The 20359-nt window shown below is 40.3% G+C and overlaps 1 protein-coding gene across 1 annotated transcript in view; it reads right to left on the reverse strand.

The window, feature by feature from the left end:
- WIPI1 (WD repeat domain, phosphoinositide interacting 1) overlaps positions 1–20359 on the reverse strand; it is a 1063998-nt gene that overhangs the window by 296825 nt on the left and 746814 nt on the right. Inside the window, exon 9 of the mRNA XM_044085121.1 lies at positions 17980–18144. Within this exon, the coding sequence (XP_043941056.1) occupies positions 17980–18144 (165 nt within the window). The remainder of the gene's footprint in view (positions 1–17979; positions 18145–20359) is intronic.

Consider the following 20359-nt stretch of genomic DNA (forward strand, 5'->3'; position numbering starts at 1 on the left):
ACTTAAAGAAAAGAAAATACAAAAGTTTAATAGAGATTTAGGTGATTATGAGAGGGGCAGACCATTCTATTTTGTTAATAATGTTAAATTTGCTAACCCTAACACTAAACACCATACAACTAAAAGAAAGAGATATAAGTCAATTTAAATAAGTCTAAAAACGGTGGGATTTCAGGTGACAAATCCTCTTCCGCTACTGACATGGATTCTAATTCTACTCAGAGATCCCCCTACCCCTAAAAAATGTACCATGGATACCCCTTTAAGGGCTACAAACATATGTGAATAGAAAACACAAAAGATATAGACAATCTGGATATGCTGTTACAGGTACTGATACCACACTAGGTGACACTAATAATGTACATAACATTTCTTCTGTGTCATTGTCGGAAACTGATCTGCAGTTGCTTAATAAAGATTTTAATTATGAACCTGGATTTTTTGTGGGGGAGGATATTTTTGCCAATGATGTGATTTCCTTTTGCTGATTATTGAACCTGCGTTTATTTTTTGGACTGGACACTGAATCTCAAAGATCTACCACATTTAAGTTCCATAAGTCATCTTTTACACCACTGATGAACAAGAATGTTTCCATATTTCAGGAGTGTGCGTGTTGAAGGATTTATATTTTAAGGCTAGGGATTTTCAGGTATTGCCTAACAATCTTACTAATATGGAACAAAAGTCTCTATTACAGCTGAACAATAATAACAATTTGGTAATATTACCCGCTGATAAAGGAGGGGGGGGTGGTGGTTCTGATGGATTGGAGCTATTATTATCAGGAAGCTCAAAAACAACTTACTGATGGCAGATTCTATATGCGTATGCCCCTAGTTCCAACTAATAGACTTAAAAGTGAGATTGATTCATTTCTTAATATAGATTTGGATGAGGGCATAATTGATTCATTTACTTTATATCATCTTACGGTGTCCAACCCAAAATTGCAATATCTGTACCTCCTTCCTAAGATACATAAGGACTTACGGGAACCCCCGGGCAGGCCAATTGTCTCAGGTAGAGGTTCTCTTACTGAACCCCTTTCTGTATATTTAACTAAGCATTTACAACCTTTATTGGGTATGGTAAGATCACGTATACAGGATACCACCCAGTTTTTACAGATTATTTCAGAGATGCAATTGGAGCCGGGTTGGTTGCTCTGTACTTTGGACGTCACATCACTATACACCAATATCCCACATTGGGTGGGCCTATCTGCACTACAATATTGGTTAGATAAGGCTGATTTATACTCACCTGGTTTTAACACATTCCTTGTTTGCCTTGCTGAACACGTTCTAACAAAAAATATCTTCTTTTTTCATGGTGAATGTTATTGGCAGGTGAAGGGTACAGCCATGGGGGCATCTTTTGCCCCTATATATGCAGATCTATTTATGGACTATTTGGAAGAGCAATTAATTTATGATGTCAGTCATAATTTGTACTTGGTGGAAATAGACATCTGATATCGATGTCTTGATGACTGTTGAATGGTTTGGAGGGCAGACCATATGTATCTACTGGAATTTATTACATGATGCCATCCTTAACAGAACCAAGATGCTATCCTCTAAAAAAAAAAAAAAAAAAGGAAGCCAGTCTGGTGGTCCCCTACCATAAACAAACTCTACAACAGAAGAAAGAAACTGTTGCAAAAAAGAGTAAAATCCCATGATTGGAGAACCTCCCTGGTCAGCCTCAGTAAGAGGCTGAGATCCTTCACAAAATCCTCCAAAGCTGGTAACGAAAACAAAATCGCCACTGATTCTAAAGACAACCACAAAGCATTCTATAGCTATGTCAAGAATCTCAATGACAACACTCAGATCTGCTCTGAGTTACAGCACAATGGCACTAAATATACAGAACCAACTAATATTGCCAACATCCTGGCAGAAAGGTTCATTGCTAACTTTAACCCCCTCTCACCCCCTAAAGGGCCCATCTCTATACCAGAAGAATGCAAAGTTCCTGTAATCACGGCTGCACAGGTAAAAACCACACTCTCCAAAGCCAAAAACACAGCATCCATGGGACCTGACAACATCCCAGGCTGCGTTCTACATGAACTACAGAATGAACTAGCACCTCACCTAAGCACCATGTTCAATCATAGCCTCACCTCAGGCTTTGTGCCCACTGAATGGTGCACAGCGATGGTTATCCCAGTCCGCAAAGGGGGAGCCACCACGGTCCCCGGGAACTACTGCCCCATTAGCCTAACGAGCCTGGTCTGCAAGGCCATGGAACGTATCATCATGGAACTTATAAACAAAGACATTCATAATCTCCAAACTCTGGACCCCACCCAGTTCGGGTTTGTAAAAGGCAGATCATGTCTCCTAAACCTGACAGACGTCTTTGAAGCAGTCACCAAAGCCATAGATGAGGGTAAGGAGGTTCACACAGCCTATCTAGATCTCGCCAAGGCTTCTGACACCATCCCCCACTCTGGAATTATAGATAAACTAGGTATAAATCCCTATGTTACAAGATGGGTTGCCAAATGGCTCACTGACAGAACCCACACTGTGAAAGTAGCAGACTCCAAATCCGACTTCAGACCAGTGACAACTGGAGTACCACAGGGTTCAGACCTGGGTGCTCTCCTGTTTGGTATCTACTTTTCTGAAGTACAGGCTAACACAGAAGGTCTTTGGCTAATGAAGTTCGCAGATGACTGCAAACTAGGAGCCATGATCAAAACTCCTAACGATGTGGACATCCTAGAAAACAGCCTCACCGAGACAGATGCCTGGTGTCAAAGCCATGGCCTCAAGCTCAATGCCAAAAAGTGCACTGTCATCTCCTTTCATAAAAACTCTGTACCCATGAGCTACCACATAGGTGGTAGTCTACTTAACACTGAAAGTGTGATAAGAGACCTTGGGACACAGGTGGACAGTAGTCTCTCCTTTGATAATCACATTGCCACAGTAGTCATAAAATCCTTCTACGTGGCACACCTCATCATAAAAGGTTTCTCATCCAGGAAAAAAGAGGCCATTATTCCCCTCTACTCGTCACTCATTAGACCCATTATAGAGTACAATGCCCCTTTTGGTATGTACCTCACAAGACATCTACAACAACTGGAAAGGCCACAGAAATACCTCACAAAGAGGGCTACCAGCCTCAAACAGATACCCTATGCAGACAGTCTAAAACAACTCCAGCTTTACTCCATTGCATATCGCCTACTCAGAGGCAATCTCTGCCTAACATACAAAGCTACGTCAAACTCAAAGCTGTTGGATATGCTCTACTTAAAGAAATCCAAATCCCTCCAAGCTACATGCTCTAGGGACCTAAACCTTGTCACCACAATAAACAAAACATGCTGGAGAGATAGATTACTGTCCCAGAGACTTCCCATACTCTGGAACAAACTACCTATCTATATCAAACAAAGCTCCTTATTAGCACTCTTCAAGAAAAATTTTGATGATTGGATGGGAAATAGGAAATTCACCCCGGGGATTACCTCTGTGACTCTGCTCAACAGGAGCACAGGAAAATAATTTTCTTGGGTGGCAAAAGCCAGGGCAACTTTTTGGCTAGGCTTGTATAGGCCTCAAGGCTGATAGCCTAGTACCTACCTATGAACCTATATCTTAATGAAAATAAGTGGGGGATTGAATTTACACTTCATTGTGATCCCTCTAGGATTAATTTTTTGGATGTTACTATCTCCAGAAGTCCGGATGATACTCTTGAAAGTCATGTTTATCGTAAACATCCTGAATATAATAGTCTTCTACATGGCAACAGTCTTTATCCATGACGTTCATTCAAAACATTCCAAAGTCCCACTTTTTGCATATTAGAAGCATTTTTTCCTATGATACCACCTATGAATATTATAAGAATGACCTAACCAATAGATTTTTTACTAGGGGCTACCCACATGGGAGTGTTATTACTGCTAGTAGTTGAACATACGCTGAAAAGGACCATAGCTCACTGCAAATGCTTACTTTCAAAAAATCACTTTTAATACAAAACAAATAAAAACGAACTCCTGAGGGTTAAAACTATTTTACAAATCTGTTAAGCGCTTTCATCTGCTAATTGCAGACTTCATCAGAATTGTTTTAAAAATGCATTATATGGGGGGAGCAACACACATTTCACTGTTCTGATCCGAAAACTAGATTAAAAAACCACACACAACACAGCCCATTCTTACCCATGAAAGAAACAGAAAGAAATTTCTATATGTATATATATATATATATATATATAAAGCCTAACGTAGGCACTAATGCTTTTGAAGTTTTTCCTCAAGTACTGTTATATTACTTGTTACACCCCAAAACGGCCTTACAAAGTGGATTTGATTTTTATTTTCCAATCTGTCCTTAATATGACAAGGCCTAGGCACCATCATTTTAGATGTTTTGTCTCTTTCATTTACTAACAATGCAGTGCTGTGAACCACAGGCTTTCCTGGACATAAGGTCATTGTTTCTAGTCTACTGACTCACTGTGATGCATCTTAAAAGCACTCTACTAATATGCATCTCATGGTACAGTTAAATCATTTTCCTGATGACGTAGTTAGGTTATAGCTTTTTAGGCATCCTGGCTGAAATTCCTAGTAAAATATTTCATTTTCCTTAACTGACCTGCTTAGTCATCTGTGAATAATAACTCATACATCACAAACCTGACCTGGCAGATTTTCAGTTTCCACATATCCAGTCAAGATTAATGACTCACATATGCCATGCTGACTGAAACAAATTCCTACGCAAAATAATATTGGATTTCAGCTGCAAAAAAAACATGGTAGGATATTAGCTACATTTCCTCTTGTGATGAGGAACAGATGAATTAAAGGATAATCAGGACATGAGTTTTAACTAAATAAAGCTGTTATTACAGAAAAAATCTCTCGAATGAGTTGAAGAAGGGACTGTACAGTTGCCCCTTACTGATCCACTTAGCTGCACGTCAGTATTACATTTTAAAAGCAAAAGGAAGGATAAATACATTTAAACTTCAAGCATCCTGGAAGCAGCATTATTCCAGGAAGATGACAGAATTAGCAGTGCTGCTGCTTATGCTCTACATCATTCTCAACATCCACACACACACACACACACACACACACACACACACACACACACACACACACACACACACACACACACACACACACACCAAGAAACTCAGCGTCACCACGTGACATCTCTGCTGAGTAGAAAGAGCAGCTAAGTGACTTCTGTGTGAAAAAAAAAAGGTAACGCCACACCAAGTGATGGTAAAAAAGTAAAACTGACAGAGAGGTTAAAAGGATAACAAACTGGCATGCAGCTGCTCCACATATCTACTTCTATTACTATTCTAGTATTTTTTTAACAGAAAAAAAAAATCAGATTAAAGTGTTGTATGCTTAATTCTTAGAAATGTTCTACATTTCCTATCTAGCTGTGTTGGCCTTGGCACCATGACTTACAAAGTCCTGTAATGCTGCAAAGTTAAGAAGGTTGATGGTCTTAGTTTAAGATGACAATGCACAGATCTACCCAAATGTCACATTTTTTCTCACTGCAAAGTGTTTTCTTTCCCATTAACCTAACACCAAGAGCACCATACATAGAAACATGACTTCTCTGTCGCTTGCTCTTTTTCCTTCTGCACTTAGTCTTGAAGTGTCTGAACACATAATGATGACTGCCTGTGAGATTTAACTCTATTTACTTTTACTGTTTACAATACTTATTTGATTACTTTTTTCCCCGATGGCATTCATCATGAGTAGAGGCGATTTGGCTGTCAAATGGGGAAATTCCTCTAATCTTCCTGAAGAAAGCAAAGAAGGGCTGATATATGACAGGAAGGGAATATTTGGCTCATAAAGATGGAGAAGGTGGAAATTGTGAAAAAACAAAACAAATCGCAAATGGAAGCCGAGATGCTTTTCTGGATAGTGGTCTCCCAAATGGGCATCCACAGGAGTGTGTGTATTAAAACCTTTATTAGATTGTGTAGCAACAGCATTTTTGGGTGGCTTATGATGCACAGCAAACTGAAGTCAAGTATGACAGTACTGCACTGTTAAAATCTGAGGGTATAAGGGAGGGATCAGAGGTGGTGTGCTTAAGGATAAGGAACTATCCTGGACTATTAAAAAGTGTGCAAATTAAACTAAAACAGAAATGCAAGACAAATCAGAACACTGTAGAGACTGAAGATAGAGAATACTAACTGACAATGTCTACTGAGGGGTGGATAAAGAATTCATTTGTACAATGGATGACTAATACAAACCACAGAAACACTAGAAACAAGAGGATAGATTAACCGAGCAGTAGACAGAACAAAAGTGGTATATTTCCATGTAAAAGTATTAAAAATGTAAAAAAAAAATCCAAGTGAAGCAGAATATTTTGGTCTAAACTGTATGATTAAAATTGGCCACGTGTTTAATAGATGATACATGGTTTGCATATGAAAAAATCAAAAAAGAGAAGAAATGGAAGATGTTTGGTCATTGTCTACTGAACAGTGCTCATGGGTAGCACTTTTTGTTTTCAAACGAATGCTTGAATTTAAGGGGCAGATTGGTTTATGATATTTACTCAGGAAGGGCACTTGAGATAGATGCAGTGTAAAAGATAAGAGATTCGGGTCACAATACAATATGACCCAGTACACATTAGGTACTGTATGAAGTGGTACATATGGGGGTATGTTGCATTAACAGTGTTAATTGAAGGAAAAAGAAGAAAAAAGAATACGACCGAGGACTCCAATATAACAACTGGCAAACCGATTATAACTAAGAATGAATTAAAAACCTTTGATAGGAAAGGAAGTACATATTACTGATGCAATTTAGATACTGCTACAGATTTCACATTTGGTTGCAACCTCTTTTGTTGCAGCATAATGAATCCCTGTATCACATTTTTTTCTGACAGCACACTTATTGTTCTAGGTTGTTAACAAGACAGATCCAGGCAAATACATAAAGACTTACTTAAAGTGGACAAGGACATAGAGAATAAAGATGAAAGAACAGAAAATATAGACAGAGTATGAACTGATCATTTAGATCTTAGAGATCTGTACACAAAGTTGGTAAAAGGACAATGGTCTCAAATTGAATGTGAAAAAATGTAATGTACATTTTCACATATCATATAGGTAAGCACACCTCTCCAATCAGATATTGTTGTAAGGGATCTAGAGATTCTTGTTGATAATTCCTTATTGTTTGATCATTATGTCTCCAAGTAGTTTAGAAACCCTACTGTCTAGCTCATCTGATTTCCAAATGTATCTCCACCAGATCCAGATAAGTCTTAATTGCCCCTTACTTGCACCTCATCAGACCCGTTATTGAATATAATGCTCCTTTTGGCATTATTTGTCTAAACATATCACTCAGATTGACAGACCTCAGAAATTGGTAACTAAAAAAGCCCACTGGATTGAAAAATCCTAGTTATCAGGACAGGCTGAAAGCATTCTCTATGTACTCAAGTCAGGAGGAACAAACCAAAAATAAGAAGCAAAAATCTATTCATTCTTTGAAACAGGTCCACACACACACACACACACACACACACACACACACACAGACACACACACACACCCACACACACACACACACACACACACACACACACGCTTGACGGAAACGCCGACGAAATATGTGCGCCGTGAGCTCTGAGTCATGACTCTGACTGGCTGCCCTGATGAGCCATCGCCATCGCAAAAAAAAAAAAAAATTTAAAAAACTACCCCCCTTCTAAATAAGTTGTACTGAAATCAGTACAGTGCCTATGCCTCCCGACGTCCCTGTACTCAGTCTCTAACTAACTTCTCCATGGACATCTACGTCCATCCTTTCAAGCCATGAAAGATCCAATCCTCTGTGATCTCCTATTTTTCCAATGGTACCTCACATACTCAGTTAAAGTAAATAAACCTTCAACCACAGATAAATAAGACACACTGGTGTGACATATTCATATCCTAAACAATCTCTTACCTCTGGAACAAACTTCTAGTACATGTCAAGCAGAGTCGCACCCTTGCTGCCTTCAGCATAAACAAAGATAATTAGATCAGCAGCCTCATGCTCTTCCCCAATCTAGCTGGTCTTTGAGGCTAGAGGGAACTTTGGTTAGGCATGTACCGATTGCCTAGTGCTTAGCTATGAAGCTAAGAATTACAAGAGATGTTTTATTTGTCTTTTATATGTCATCACTGCAGTTTGCCAGGTTAGGTGCAACTGTTTCCCTGATGACTGAATGTCATTTCCATCACTATGCTGGTTTTCATTTTACAGTGTATTAAATCATATTGCATGCTAGTGTGACAAAACTTGTACAGCACTATGTGATTTCATAATAAACAAGCTATCCTTATAAAGTACAGTTGTGTACACTTACCATAAATATAGATGTTCGAGTGTATTCACTGTTGCAGTCATCACACTTGGGTTATCTGCCTGCAGATAGTCCTCAGTCGGCCCGAATACCAGAGACTTAGTATTTCTGCGTCGGTTGCTGTCGATTCAGGACTCACGTTAGGTTGTCAGGGGTAAAATAACAGGCAGACACAATTACATCAGATTTTCTTGCCCCAAATGTCAGGAGTCCCCTAAATAGGGAGCTAAGTTATGGTGTGAAAAACACCACCAGTAAAAAGTAAATACCAATAGCCCTGTAAGGGGTGAGTAATAGACGTAGAGAGAGAGAGAGAGAGAGACAAAGGGGCTGGAGGATGGGAAACCAGGACTGCAACAGTGAATACATTTGAACATTTACATTTATGGTAAGTGTACACAACTGTACTATGTTCTTAGTGTTTCACTGTTGCAGTCATCACACTTGGGTTGATTCCCAAAGCTGAAGAAAGGTGGAGGCAGTCAAGAAGAGTTGGGGCTGGCTAGTATGCCTTGCAGGACTGCTGTTGCAAAACCTGCCCTGAATTTGGAAAGGATAGGCAGGTGGTAATGCTTGGTGAAGGTGTGTACAGAACTCCAGGCAGCAGCTTCCAGAATGTTCCTGATAGGGACTCCCCTGAGGAATGCTGTAAAGGTAGAAGTTGCCCTAGTGGAAAGTGTTCTGACCCCCTGAGGAGTTGGTTCCCATGGTGTTTGTAGCACAAATGGATACAGTGTGTGATTCATTTGGTAATTGTTTGTTCTGAAAGGCCTTGCCCTCTGCCCCAGGTGCAAAACTGACTAGTAACTGGTCAGATTTCCTGAAGGGCTTAGTCCTATCAAGGTAGAATCTAAGCTGCCTGTGCATGTCCAAGGAGTGCAGGATCCTTTCCCCTTTATTTTGAGGATTAGGGAAGAAGGTTGGCAAATTGATAGATTGGTTGAGAGCCACACTGGACACCACTTTAGGCATAAAGGAAGGGTTAGTCCTAAGGGAGACCCTGTCAGCATGAAAAATAATGAAGGGTTCCACAACCATAAGTGCTTGTAACTCAGACACTCTTCTAGCTGAAGTGATGGCCAGAAACAAGGCTGTTTTCCAAGAGAGGAATTTTAACTCTGTTGACACTGCAGGCTCAAGGGGGGGGGGGGGTGAGTTTTTCCAGTACAAAGTTAAGGTCCCAAGCAGGGGTGGGTGCTCTCCTTGGTGGCCTTAAGTTGTTTGCCCCTCTCAGGAACTGTTTGATGAGAGGGTGAGAGAAGAGAAGTGGTTCAGTGTTGTAATGAGCCTAGGTGGCAGAGACATGGATCTTAATGGAGGAGAAGGATAGGCCTCTGTGGAGTAGATCTGCTAGGTAATCCAGGATTAGAGGTAAGGAGGGCAGTGCTGTGTACTCTCCTGTAGATTAAATCCAGGAACAATACCTTTTCCACTTATCAGCATAGGATTTCCTTGTACTGGGTCTTCTGGCTTCAAGAATGACGTCCAGCACTTGCTTGCTTAGGCTGGTCACTGGGGAAGAATTCAAGGAATAAGCCAGGCTGCAAGATTCAGGGTTTGCAGTTGTGGATGCAAGATCTGTCCCTCCTGCTGAGTGAGGAGGGTTGGGATCTGGGGTAGGTGCCAGGGTGGCACCAGTGACAGGCTGCGCAGTAGTGGGTACCAGTGCTGGCGTAGCCAGTCCGGGGAAATCAGGATTGCCCTTGGGTGTTCTGTCTTATCTTGAGTAATATTCTTGACAGAAGAGGCAGAGGGGGGAATGCATAAATTGAGAGGTTTACCCACTAGAAGGATAGGGCATCCACTTTCCAGGCCCTGCTGTGAGGTGTCCTGGTGCAGAATTTGCTGAGCTGGTGATTGCAGGGGGAGGCAAAGAGATCCACCTCTGGGGTCCCCCATTTCTGAATCAGAAGGTTGAAAATGTCGGGCTCTAATTGCCATTTGTGTGGGTCTAGGAGATTTTTGCATAAGTCTTCTGCCAGTGAGTTTTGTTTGCCTGACAGGAATTGAGCTTGCAGATGGACCTGCATGTCCAAGGCCATGTTCCACAGGGCCATGGTTAGCCTGCAGAGTGGGTAAGAGTGGGTTCCTCCTGCTTGTTGATGTACCACATAACTGTGGTGTTGTCTGTTTTTATTAGCAGGTGTCCTGGTGAGAGTAGGGCTCTGAAAGCTGTCAGAGCATGCTGCATCGCTAGCATCTCTTTCTGATTGATGTGCAGATGAAATTGACTTGGGCTCCAGTGGCCCTGAATGCACTTGCCGTCCATGTGTGCCCCCCAAGCATAGTCTGATGCATCTGTGGTTAGGGTCTGGGCTGCGTGGGGTAGAGTAAAGGGCAGTCCCTTGTTGTGGTTGCATGCTGCTGCCCACCAAAGAAACTCTGTCCTTAGACAGGGTATGATAGGAATGATGGTTTCCAGGTCCTGAGAATGTTGGCACCAAAGACTTTTAGTACCACTGAAGTTTCCTCATATGCAGTCTGGCATATGGAATTAGTAGGATGCAAGAGGCCATGAACTCTAGGGCCTGCAGGATTTTCCTTGCGGATAGTTGGGTTCTGGTGGTCACTTGAGTAAAATAGTCTGTCAGATAGGCTTGTTTTTCCTGGAGTGAGGAATGCCATCTGGGATGCTGTGTCCAAGCTTGCTCCCAGGAATACAATCTTTTGACAGAGGACTAGTTCTGATTTCTTTTTGTTGATGGTGTACCCCATGGAGGTTAGAAGGTTTTTTATAAATGTCGGGTGCTGCAACAGCATTTTCTGACTGTCTCCCTAAATCAGGCAGTCATCCAAGTATGGGTAAATTTGAATATTTCTCTGCCTGCAGTAAGCAATGGCTGAAGCCAGGCATTTTGTGAATACTCTGGGAGCAGTGGATAAGCCAAAGGGAAGTGCAGAAAACTGATAATGCATATATCCTGCTCTTAAGCGAAGATATTTCCTGCATGACTCCCTTTATAAGGATGTGCAGATAGGCTTCTTTTAAGTCTAGGGTGACTAACCAGGCATCTTTGGCTAGCATAGGTAGAAGCTGCTGCAGGGTGAGCATTTTGAATTTTGGTACCACCAGGAAGGTGTTGAGAATTGAAAGATCTAGGATTGGGCACCAAGTGCCCTCTTTTCTGGGTACCAGGAAATGTCTGGAATAGAATCATTGACATATCTGTTCTGCAGGAACAGGTTGAATTTCCCTTAGAGAAGCAGGGATTGAACTTGGTTTTGTGCCTCTGCCCACTGGTTTGGAGGAAGGTCTGGGAAGTCTTTTGGGGTTGGCAGTGAATGGAAGTAGAATTTGTACCCCTGGGATACAATGTTGAGGGCCCATTGGTCTTTGGTGATGGACAGCCAGTTTTTTGCATGAAGGGCAAGTTTTCCTCCTAGGGTCACAAGTGGCTGGGCAGAGGTGGGGAGTGGAGGACAGAAGTCATTGTGAAGTCTTACCATAGGGAGGTGGCTTAGCACTCCCTGCTTTGGGGGTGGGAGAACTCCATTGCCTGGATCTCTGCATACCCTGAGTCTGTCTGTTTCCCCTGGGTCTAGTTTCAGATGGCATGGAGGGGGCTGGAAAGGACCAGTGTTTCGAGGGGCAATGCCAAATGAATCTAGCAGGCTGCACTTGTAAGAATTCTTTAACTGTCTGCATAGATTTAGCTTTTTCTTCCATCGTTTTTAGAACCTATTCTGCTTTGGTGCCAAAAAGTCTGTCCTTGTTCAAAGGAGTGTCTAATAACTTTGATTTGACATGGTCTGGCAAGGTCTGCTCCTTAAGCCAAGCATGTTTTCTCAGTACAGAACCAGTGACTGCTACCCTGCAAGATGTTTCTAGGGCATCAAAGCCACACTGCAATGTATGCTTGCTGACTTGGCTTGCAGAATGCATAAGTTCCTGCAATTCTTTACTTTCTGCACAGTCTGTAAAGGTTGCTAATTTTTGCTTAATAAGTTCCATAATACATTGTTGATACTTCAGCATGTGAAACTGACAATTCAAGGCCCTAATGGCGAGAGTTGCAGAAGAATATACTTTCTTACCCAATCTGTCAAAAGCTCTGGAATCCCTGTCCAAAGGGGTGGGATTCTTAGCTGTAGTTGCCTTGATACCTTTAGGTCCCTGGGAAATTATCTCTGGGTCAGCAGTAGGATTTTTGAAAAGGAATTTATGAGAGTCAGGTACTCTGTAGTACCTGTCTAGTTTCAGAGGAGCAGGGGGTAAAGTATCAGGAGTAAGGCTGGATTCCATAAAAACATCATCAACAACTTCCAGGACTGGGGGTATTGCTAAAGGCCTATGTTGTGACAAGTCTAGAAATTCTCTGAGTCTCTTTTTGGACTGAGGATAGTCTTGGCATTCCCAATGGAAATGCTCTCTTAAAGCATGTAAGGTTTCACCAAAAGAAAAATCCTCTGGAGAAGTGTCAGAGGGAATGGATTCCTCTGCATCCGAATCCTCATAAGCAGATAAGGGCATGTCTTCATAGTCAGAAACCTCAGAGTTGTTGGACTCTTGGTCTGTTGAAGCTGCTGGGGACTGATCTCTTTTTCTCTTAGCAGGGGAAGGCGGACTTCACCTAATCAGCATAATAAGGTCTTCTGCCATTCTAAGCATTTTATATTGTGGCAAGGGAGCAGGTTCATGCGCTTTGGTCGTCGGTTTTCTAGGCGTAGCTCATACTATTGGCCTTAGAAACTCAGTAGATTTAGACAGTATTAAAGTTGTCAGTTTGTGTCAAACATCGGTAGTGCAAAGAACTTCCTCAAAAGGCGGTGCCTGCTCAGCGGCTCCGGACCCATCCAAGGTAGACGCATCGAAGAAGAGTCTCGCGCATACTGGACCCTGAACAGGTTTCGGTAGAGGCCTGCGAATCCAATGAAGCGGGTATCAGGGGCTATGAAAGCTCCTCACTGAGTACCAGCGAACTGGCGACTAGCTTAACGGACGCGTCGTTGGCAGCTTTGAACCTGAGCGGTCTGCCTCTGTCTTTACTCTTATGTTTTTTTGGAATATCGGCAGTCAGATGGCTTACCGAAGCCATTTCAGAATACGGAGATCAAGAATGAAAGTATTTAGCAAGAATAAGGGCCCGACGACGAATGGTTTGGGCATTGAACAAGGCACAAAACAGACAGCGAGGTACATCGTGGTCTGGGCCTAAAGAGGTGACGCAGTGAGAATGAAAATCTCGGTGTGGTATTTGCTTTCCACAGGCAAGACAATTGTTAACTTTTTCTGACATCGGTTAGAGCAAGAAAAAAGGATCCCCAATGGGGTACTTAGCTTTAGAAGACTTCAGGATGATTCAATTCACAAACGAAAACTCAGGTAGTGGCCGACCAGCACTCATGCGAACTGCATAAGCTTCGGGCTCCTTGGCAAGAAAGACTGATGTAATGGCATCGGCTGGCTGTTTTTATACCCCTGACGACCTGACGTCAGTCCTGAAGCGACAGCAACCGACGCAGAAATACTAAGTCTCTGGTACTCGGGCCAACTCAGGGCCACCTGCAGGCAGACAACCCAGTGTGATGACTGCAACAGCGAAACACAAAGAACATCTGTTAACAATATATATAGTGACAGTGAGGGCTTCTAATTTTTAAATAGAAATGCAAATACAATACGTGACCCAGTATAGTGTGCACTGCAGATACTAGTTCCTTCACATATTAAAAGAAATAGTATACTTTTATTTGAAATTTTGACTTTATATTGAGAGAAAAATAAGTTTTGATGTGTTAAAAAGAATATCTACTAGCAACCAGTCTTGGGAAATGTTATAGTTGCATACAATACACCACCAGAATGACGAGAATATAAAAGGACATTAAAAAACAAACAAAAAACTTATTACAATAAACATAGTACTTTTGCATTAATTTTGACTGAGATACATCAAATACCTTGACCATGCATACTTAATTTCACAATTTCTTATGAGGTTACACTGATTAAATATAGTACAGTCTTACTACAGACTCTAAGAGATATATGCTATCCAAATAAAACAGTGCAAGTGTACTATAAAAATGTAAGAATGAGTAGGTCTAAAGCTAGGATTTGTTGCTGGAAGAAATGAAAGTATATCCAATAACAGACTTCTGGTATAGCACAGTCATGAAAGCTTCAAGGATATTCCAGTTTCACTGCCTTGCTTGAAAGTCACATCTAAAAATAATGAAAGGAGTTGAGCTTACCTAAAGAAGTGAACAGTAACTAGCTGGGAGTTTAAACGGGATTTAAGAAAACATGAGTCAAAATCCTGCCAGAAGAAGAAAAACAGCAGCTAAGTGCTTCACACAAATTGAGGCACCACATAGATGAAGACAGCAAGTACTGGTAGTTCAACACCAGACAGACAAACACAGAATGAAGTCACACTGTTCACAACATACAAACAGATGCAGAAAATGAATGCAAGGCTTGACACTTGCATACTGCCATGGACACCTGAGAAAAAGATATTACAGAAGCTGTTAATGAGCGTTTAGATGCAACACAAATGCTCATAAATAACAAAATCCTTAAAGTAAAACTACTGGCTGCAGAAGACAATTAGGTGAATAGATTTGGAAGAAACAGGAAGAAGACAAGAGGAAATGAGGATGCCCAACAAAGAGATTAATGAACTGCATGACAGGGACATGTGACAGACAAGCATGACTGTTGAAGAAGGTATGAGAGTGCCACTGAACTGAGACAGGTGGTGACCATTGACATGACACCCTGACTGCCTGTAGGAAAAAATGGGAAAAAGGTGAGTTGATGATGATGATGACGATGACATTCACGGACATGGCAATATCTAAAATAACATTAGCTTGTCTGTGGCATAAAGCAGTCTCTGCATTTTTCCTTCATAAGCTCTGTCTCTTCAGATGGGTACAAGACTACTGGACCCTTCTCACTGAAACCTTTTGACAATCAATCACTGGATGTCCAGTGCTTGTAAAACTTTATAACAAGTACAGTCCAAAAAAGGCAAGTAGTGCACACAAATAAGAAGCATTAATGAAATCCTGTCAATGAATTACAACAATGTGGGTGTCTGTCTGGGTGCCAGGCCATATCTGTTAGAATAAACATTTACTTAACAGAATATATACAGCATTCACTACATCTGAGGTATCAGACAATAACAAAATACAACCAAAACGAGTCTGCAGATGACTCAATGTCAGAGCATTAACAGCCTAAAGCCAGAGCGCTCTCAAGATCTTTGTCCTCATGAAAAATTGCATTTTATTTTTAAATTTTCAATAAAAAAATTTTTTGAAGTGGAAAATCTTTATCCTCACAAAAACAGCATTCAAGAAAGCAACACAAAGCAACAGTGCTGTATTAATATCTTGAAAAAGTGTCACGGTAACAGTGTTCCCACCTTTCTTCATTAAAGTGATCACTATGGCAAGAATTATTAGTACAGTTTGAAATCTAAAACTTTAATTCAATTTCAGATAAGTAAAACAATGGTTTACACAAATCAGCAATCCATCAATATTTAGTGGTAGTGACAAGTGGAATAGCTTGCCATGGATAAGGATCCTGACCAGTGAAAGATTTTTAGCAGTTCAGATAAAGCCTCCAAACAATCAATTTATGCTGAGTGTCTAACTTTTGTACCAGACTACCCATCTCATGCAGCAGTGGAGGCCATTATCATCCTTTAATATCAGGAAGCAAGCACACTAAGCACACTAAAAGCTGGGCATAATACACAGTGCAGCCATCTTCATGTGTGTCTCATGTTGAAGGACTTCACTAAGTCTCAACTTAAAAGCTAATACACTACTTAATGTAAGAGCGAAAAATGACTGTACATGAAAAGTAAACACATACAAATATAATCACTTACTGAAACAAACACACAGATATTATATATAAATATTTAAGTTCGTGTGTGTAATTGCACATCTATGCATGGACAGATGCATACACATATTTGGGTATGTGTAAATAACTCAATACATCCGAGTGACACCTCCAGGTGCATCTGCAGTTAACGCTTACTGATGCCTCTAGTTGTCAAATATTGCTTGGTCATATTTGCATCAATAATTCCAAAACCATGCTATGTACAATGTTTTAAAAGCTTTCATCTTAAAGCTTACACAATGGCAAACTGAACTGCATTAATATTTGACCTCTGTCTAGTGCAGGTAAATAGATATTAACTGTTGCTTTTATGATATTAATTTATATAGATATAATGTTCACATTTTTCTAAATATCTCACCAACCAAGTAACACAGACAGAACTCCTTGGCCCCATATGAAAGTTTTCAGCTAGATGAATAAAATGCTGCTAACAGTACGTGTGTAACTTGAGTTGTTGCTGAAATGTTGTAAGTTGTTTATAAAATATTACAAATGTAATAGTTACTGTGTTTACTGCAACTTATAAAATTCAGTTTAGACCTAGAACCTAAAGAATACTACCACTATAAAAGAGTTTGTGCTAGAGTTTGCCATTTGTACTTCTTTTATCTTTGCCTTTTACATCCAGATTCCCCATGAATTACATGTACTAAATATACATTTAAATATAGACATACTCTTAAATATTACATATAATATAATTAACTATAACATACAACTTTATTTGTTAGCAAATAAACTGCATATGTTCTGCTACTTAAACAGCACCCTTTACTGCTACACAGTCTCATCCTTAAAGTGGCCCAACATACATTTCATCAGTGTACTGTAGCTGCATAACCATGTACAGGGCCATGTGTACATGATGTGCACCTTATAGCCATTCCTGATGACTTGCACTAGTGCAAAGAAAGGGAACAGCAGTGGATGGGCACAATATACCATGCAATAGGTTTGAAAAGGAAGGTATTTATTTTTTAAAATAATGCTACTTCGTAATAGTAATTGACCATGGCAGTGTCATGGGTACTTCTTTAATTTACCCATGGGGCGTGTGCCTTGTGACCCCTCCATCATGGGTAAAATATGAATGGCCCACTCCCTGTCATTATGTATGGCCATAACAGCTGTAGGAGAATCATGACTTCTTGCTATGGTCAGTAGAAACACAAGCTGTACTATCAAAGCATGTCTCCAAGAGTGGGACAGAGTCCTGAGCAATGATAGGGCCCTAAAAAGGGAATAAGGGAGATATAGTGGTTGGGACCAAACTGTTTTGTCCTTCATATACTGTAATGATATTAACAAAGACTGAGAAGTAAAATTTTGGTATTGTTTTTGTTTATCACTACCTTCATTTTTCCTTAGAAAAGTAGTGACTGCAGCTACTGGTGAGTGACGGAAAAGTGCTAGTGTTTCCCATGTTGTTAGAATCAGTGATATAATGGAGTCATACTATTCTCCGGGACAGTAAGGCATACTAAAAATAAACATGCATAACTGCAACAATATAAGAACATGGAAGTGAGAAAAAAACTTCTTATATTTTGAATCAAATTCTGTGCTGCAAAAATGTACATATGAGCACAACTCATCCAGTTACATGTGCTTCAAAGACAAGTTGTGTAATGGCAGAAAGAAAAATAATAATGTACTTGGCTAAATAAATAATACATTACATACACAGCCAACATGCAGACGTTCCTTTGTCCAGAGAAATTCAGACGTACAGTTGCAAAAGCCCGGTCCTGGTTCATTATATCGGACACCTGAGTTGGGAGGTAGTTACTGGCTGCCATAAACATTTTCCCCATATATCCACTCCAAGAAGGAGACTCTTCAGGACTGCTGCAAAACAACAATAAAGGTTCATCAGAAGCACATTTATACAAGCCTTACATGTTAGTGAAGAATCCTGTCAAAATTCAAGCAATGTAAGGGAGAAAAGCAAGTTGGTTAGCATTTCCAATACTATATCAAAGTGTTAGAGTATTAGGTTAAGACTTGTTTGAAATCTGCTGCACATCTTGATGTGGTAAAAACAAAATGTACTTCTGTGTTCTTGTCTGAGCACAGCTTTCTGTACACATGACACTAAGCATATCTATTTATAGCATCCTACATATATCTTTAGTCTAGGATAGAAATTAATATGTTGTTTTCATCTGAATTTTAGTTATTTTAGTTTATTGCTAGTAGCAAATAATTTAGGGTCAAGTTTTTAACCACTTGAGAGGTAAAAGAAGAATGTTCTGATATCCATGCATATTACATCACTGTTCGAGTCATGGTGACGCTGGCTAACAAAATGCTTTTTTCATAAGGAAAACGGAGTGCATTATTGTGATTCATCAGCATCTACCATCGTCTTTCCTTTTCACTCCAAAACCTCAAATCCTGTTTACTCTTCCACCTTTTCTTAATTTATTCCACTGTTTCTTTGCATCCTCTTTTGACTTTAACATGCAAACTGCGTCTGCCTTTCCACTGTTACTTTCCAAACATTAGTAATGACTACATCCCCAAGTATTACATGTTACAGTTTCTCACTTTGATCAGCCATGTTCATTGCCCTTTATACATTCATTCACATTGTGTTCTGCCATCTATTCTGTGATGGCTTTTGCTTCCACAGGCACAACACATTGGTTTGATAGTGTTGGTCATCAGGTGAGAAACCTTTCAGACAGATCTGTTACCACTGATAAGCACTGCCCAGTTGCCCCCAAGCACTGTCTGGTTAAGTGACTTACTCAAGGTCACACAGTAGGCAAATGAGGACTGAATGAATTCAGCTCTGTAACATATAAACTAAAGCTCACAGGTTAACTCTCAGCACCAACTGCCAAACTAATATTGAATTGTTTTTCATTTGTTAACCAGGTTAGCCCACTGGACAAAAGTTTCCCTTTTTCAACAGCAACTCAAGGGCAATCTCTGGTTGAATGATTGGCTCAGAGACAAAGACTAGGCAAGGAAAGGCTGAGAATTAAATCTTGGGTTACAGCAGGCAGCTTGTAAACAGCTCACAGACCCAAGTCCTCTTTACCAATTATCCTAATGTAGACTACTCTCACCAAAGGTTACACACCCACTACATAATCCTCAACTCATAAAGTGCTCTAATCCCATCCACTCCCTTCAATTTATAAACAAATATTTTAAATGTGTAAATTGTGGTGCAGCTGCCCCACTACTCCTGGTTCACATGTTCAGTTCCCGACAGGTTTGCCTTCTCTACAGAGTCTGCAAGTCTTCCCTGTTGCCATGTGGGCTTTTGCCACATGACTGTGTTTTTAAAATATCTAAAACAAATGCTATTAAGTAAATGTGTGAGCTATAATGAAGAAAACTGGACCTCACATGAATGTAGGCCTAAAATAGCAGCTGCATGTTTTCCTCAGTGTAATCTTATTCCCCTGCAGTTACATTAACAGGGAGTGTGTTGTTGCTTGGTAACCATTTTCTTTTAATGTCAATACAGCAAACCACTAGGACCTTATTTATACATACTGGGAAAAAATACAGTAAAATGTTAAACATAATGCAAGCACAATGTCCAAGCCCTCCCATTTTAGCAATTTAATTCCTGGAAGTAATATAAAAAAAGTGTGTTCCTTTTTTAAATAAATCAGTGCTGTAAATCAGTGTGAATTAATTTAATAAGGTGGGAAAATAGTGATTATACAACGACCCCTCATTAATATTCAAAAATGTGCATGCTGATTGGCAGCGTGCACGTTGTAAATCTGAGTTATAGTAATGGAAAAAGGTCCGGTCGCCCAGACTTTTTCCCCATTACTATAACTCTTTTTTTTTTTTTTTTTTACAGCAACGGAGAACACAAGATCTCCGTTGCTTTACACTGTCTCGCTATGTTAAACTCGTTTAACATAGCGAGACAGTTTGTAAAAAGCAACGGAGATCTTGCTTTCTCCGTTGCTTTTTCAAAACTGTCTCGTTATGTTAAATGGGTTTAACATACCGAGACAGCTTTAAAAAAAGCAACGGAGATTCTCCATTGCTTTTTTTAAAGCTGTCTCGCTATGTTAAACCCATTTAA

Source organism: Protopterus annectens, chromosome 10.part0 (assembly GCF_019279795.1).
Source record: "Protopterus annectens isolate FY-2018-M chromosome 10.part0, PAN1.0, whole genome shotgun sequence".
NCBI classification, from domain to species: Eukaryota; Metazoa; Chordata; order Ceratodontiformes; family Protopteridae; genus Protopterus; species Protopterus annectens.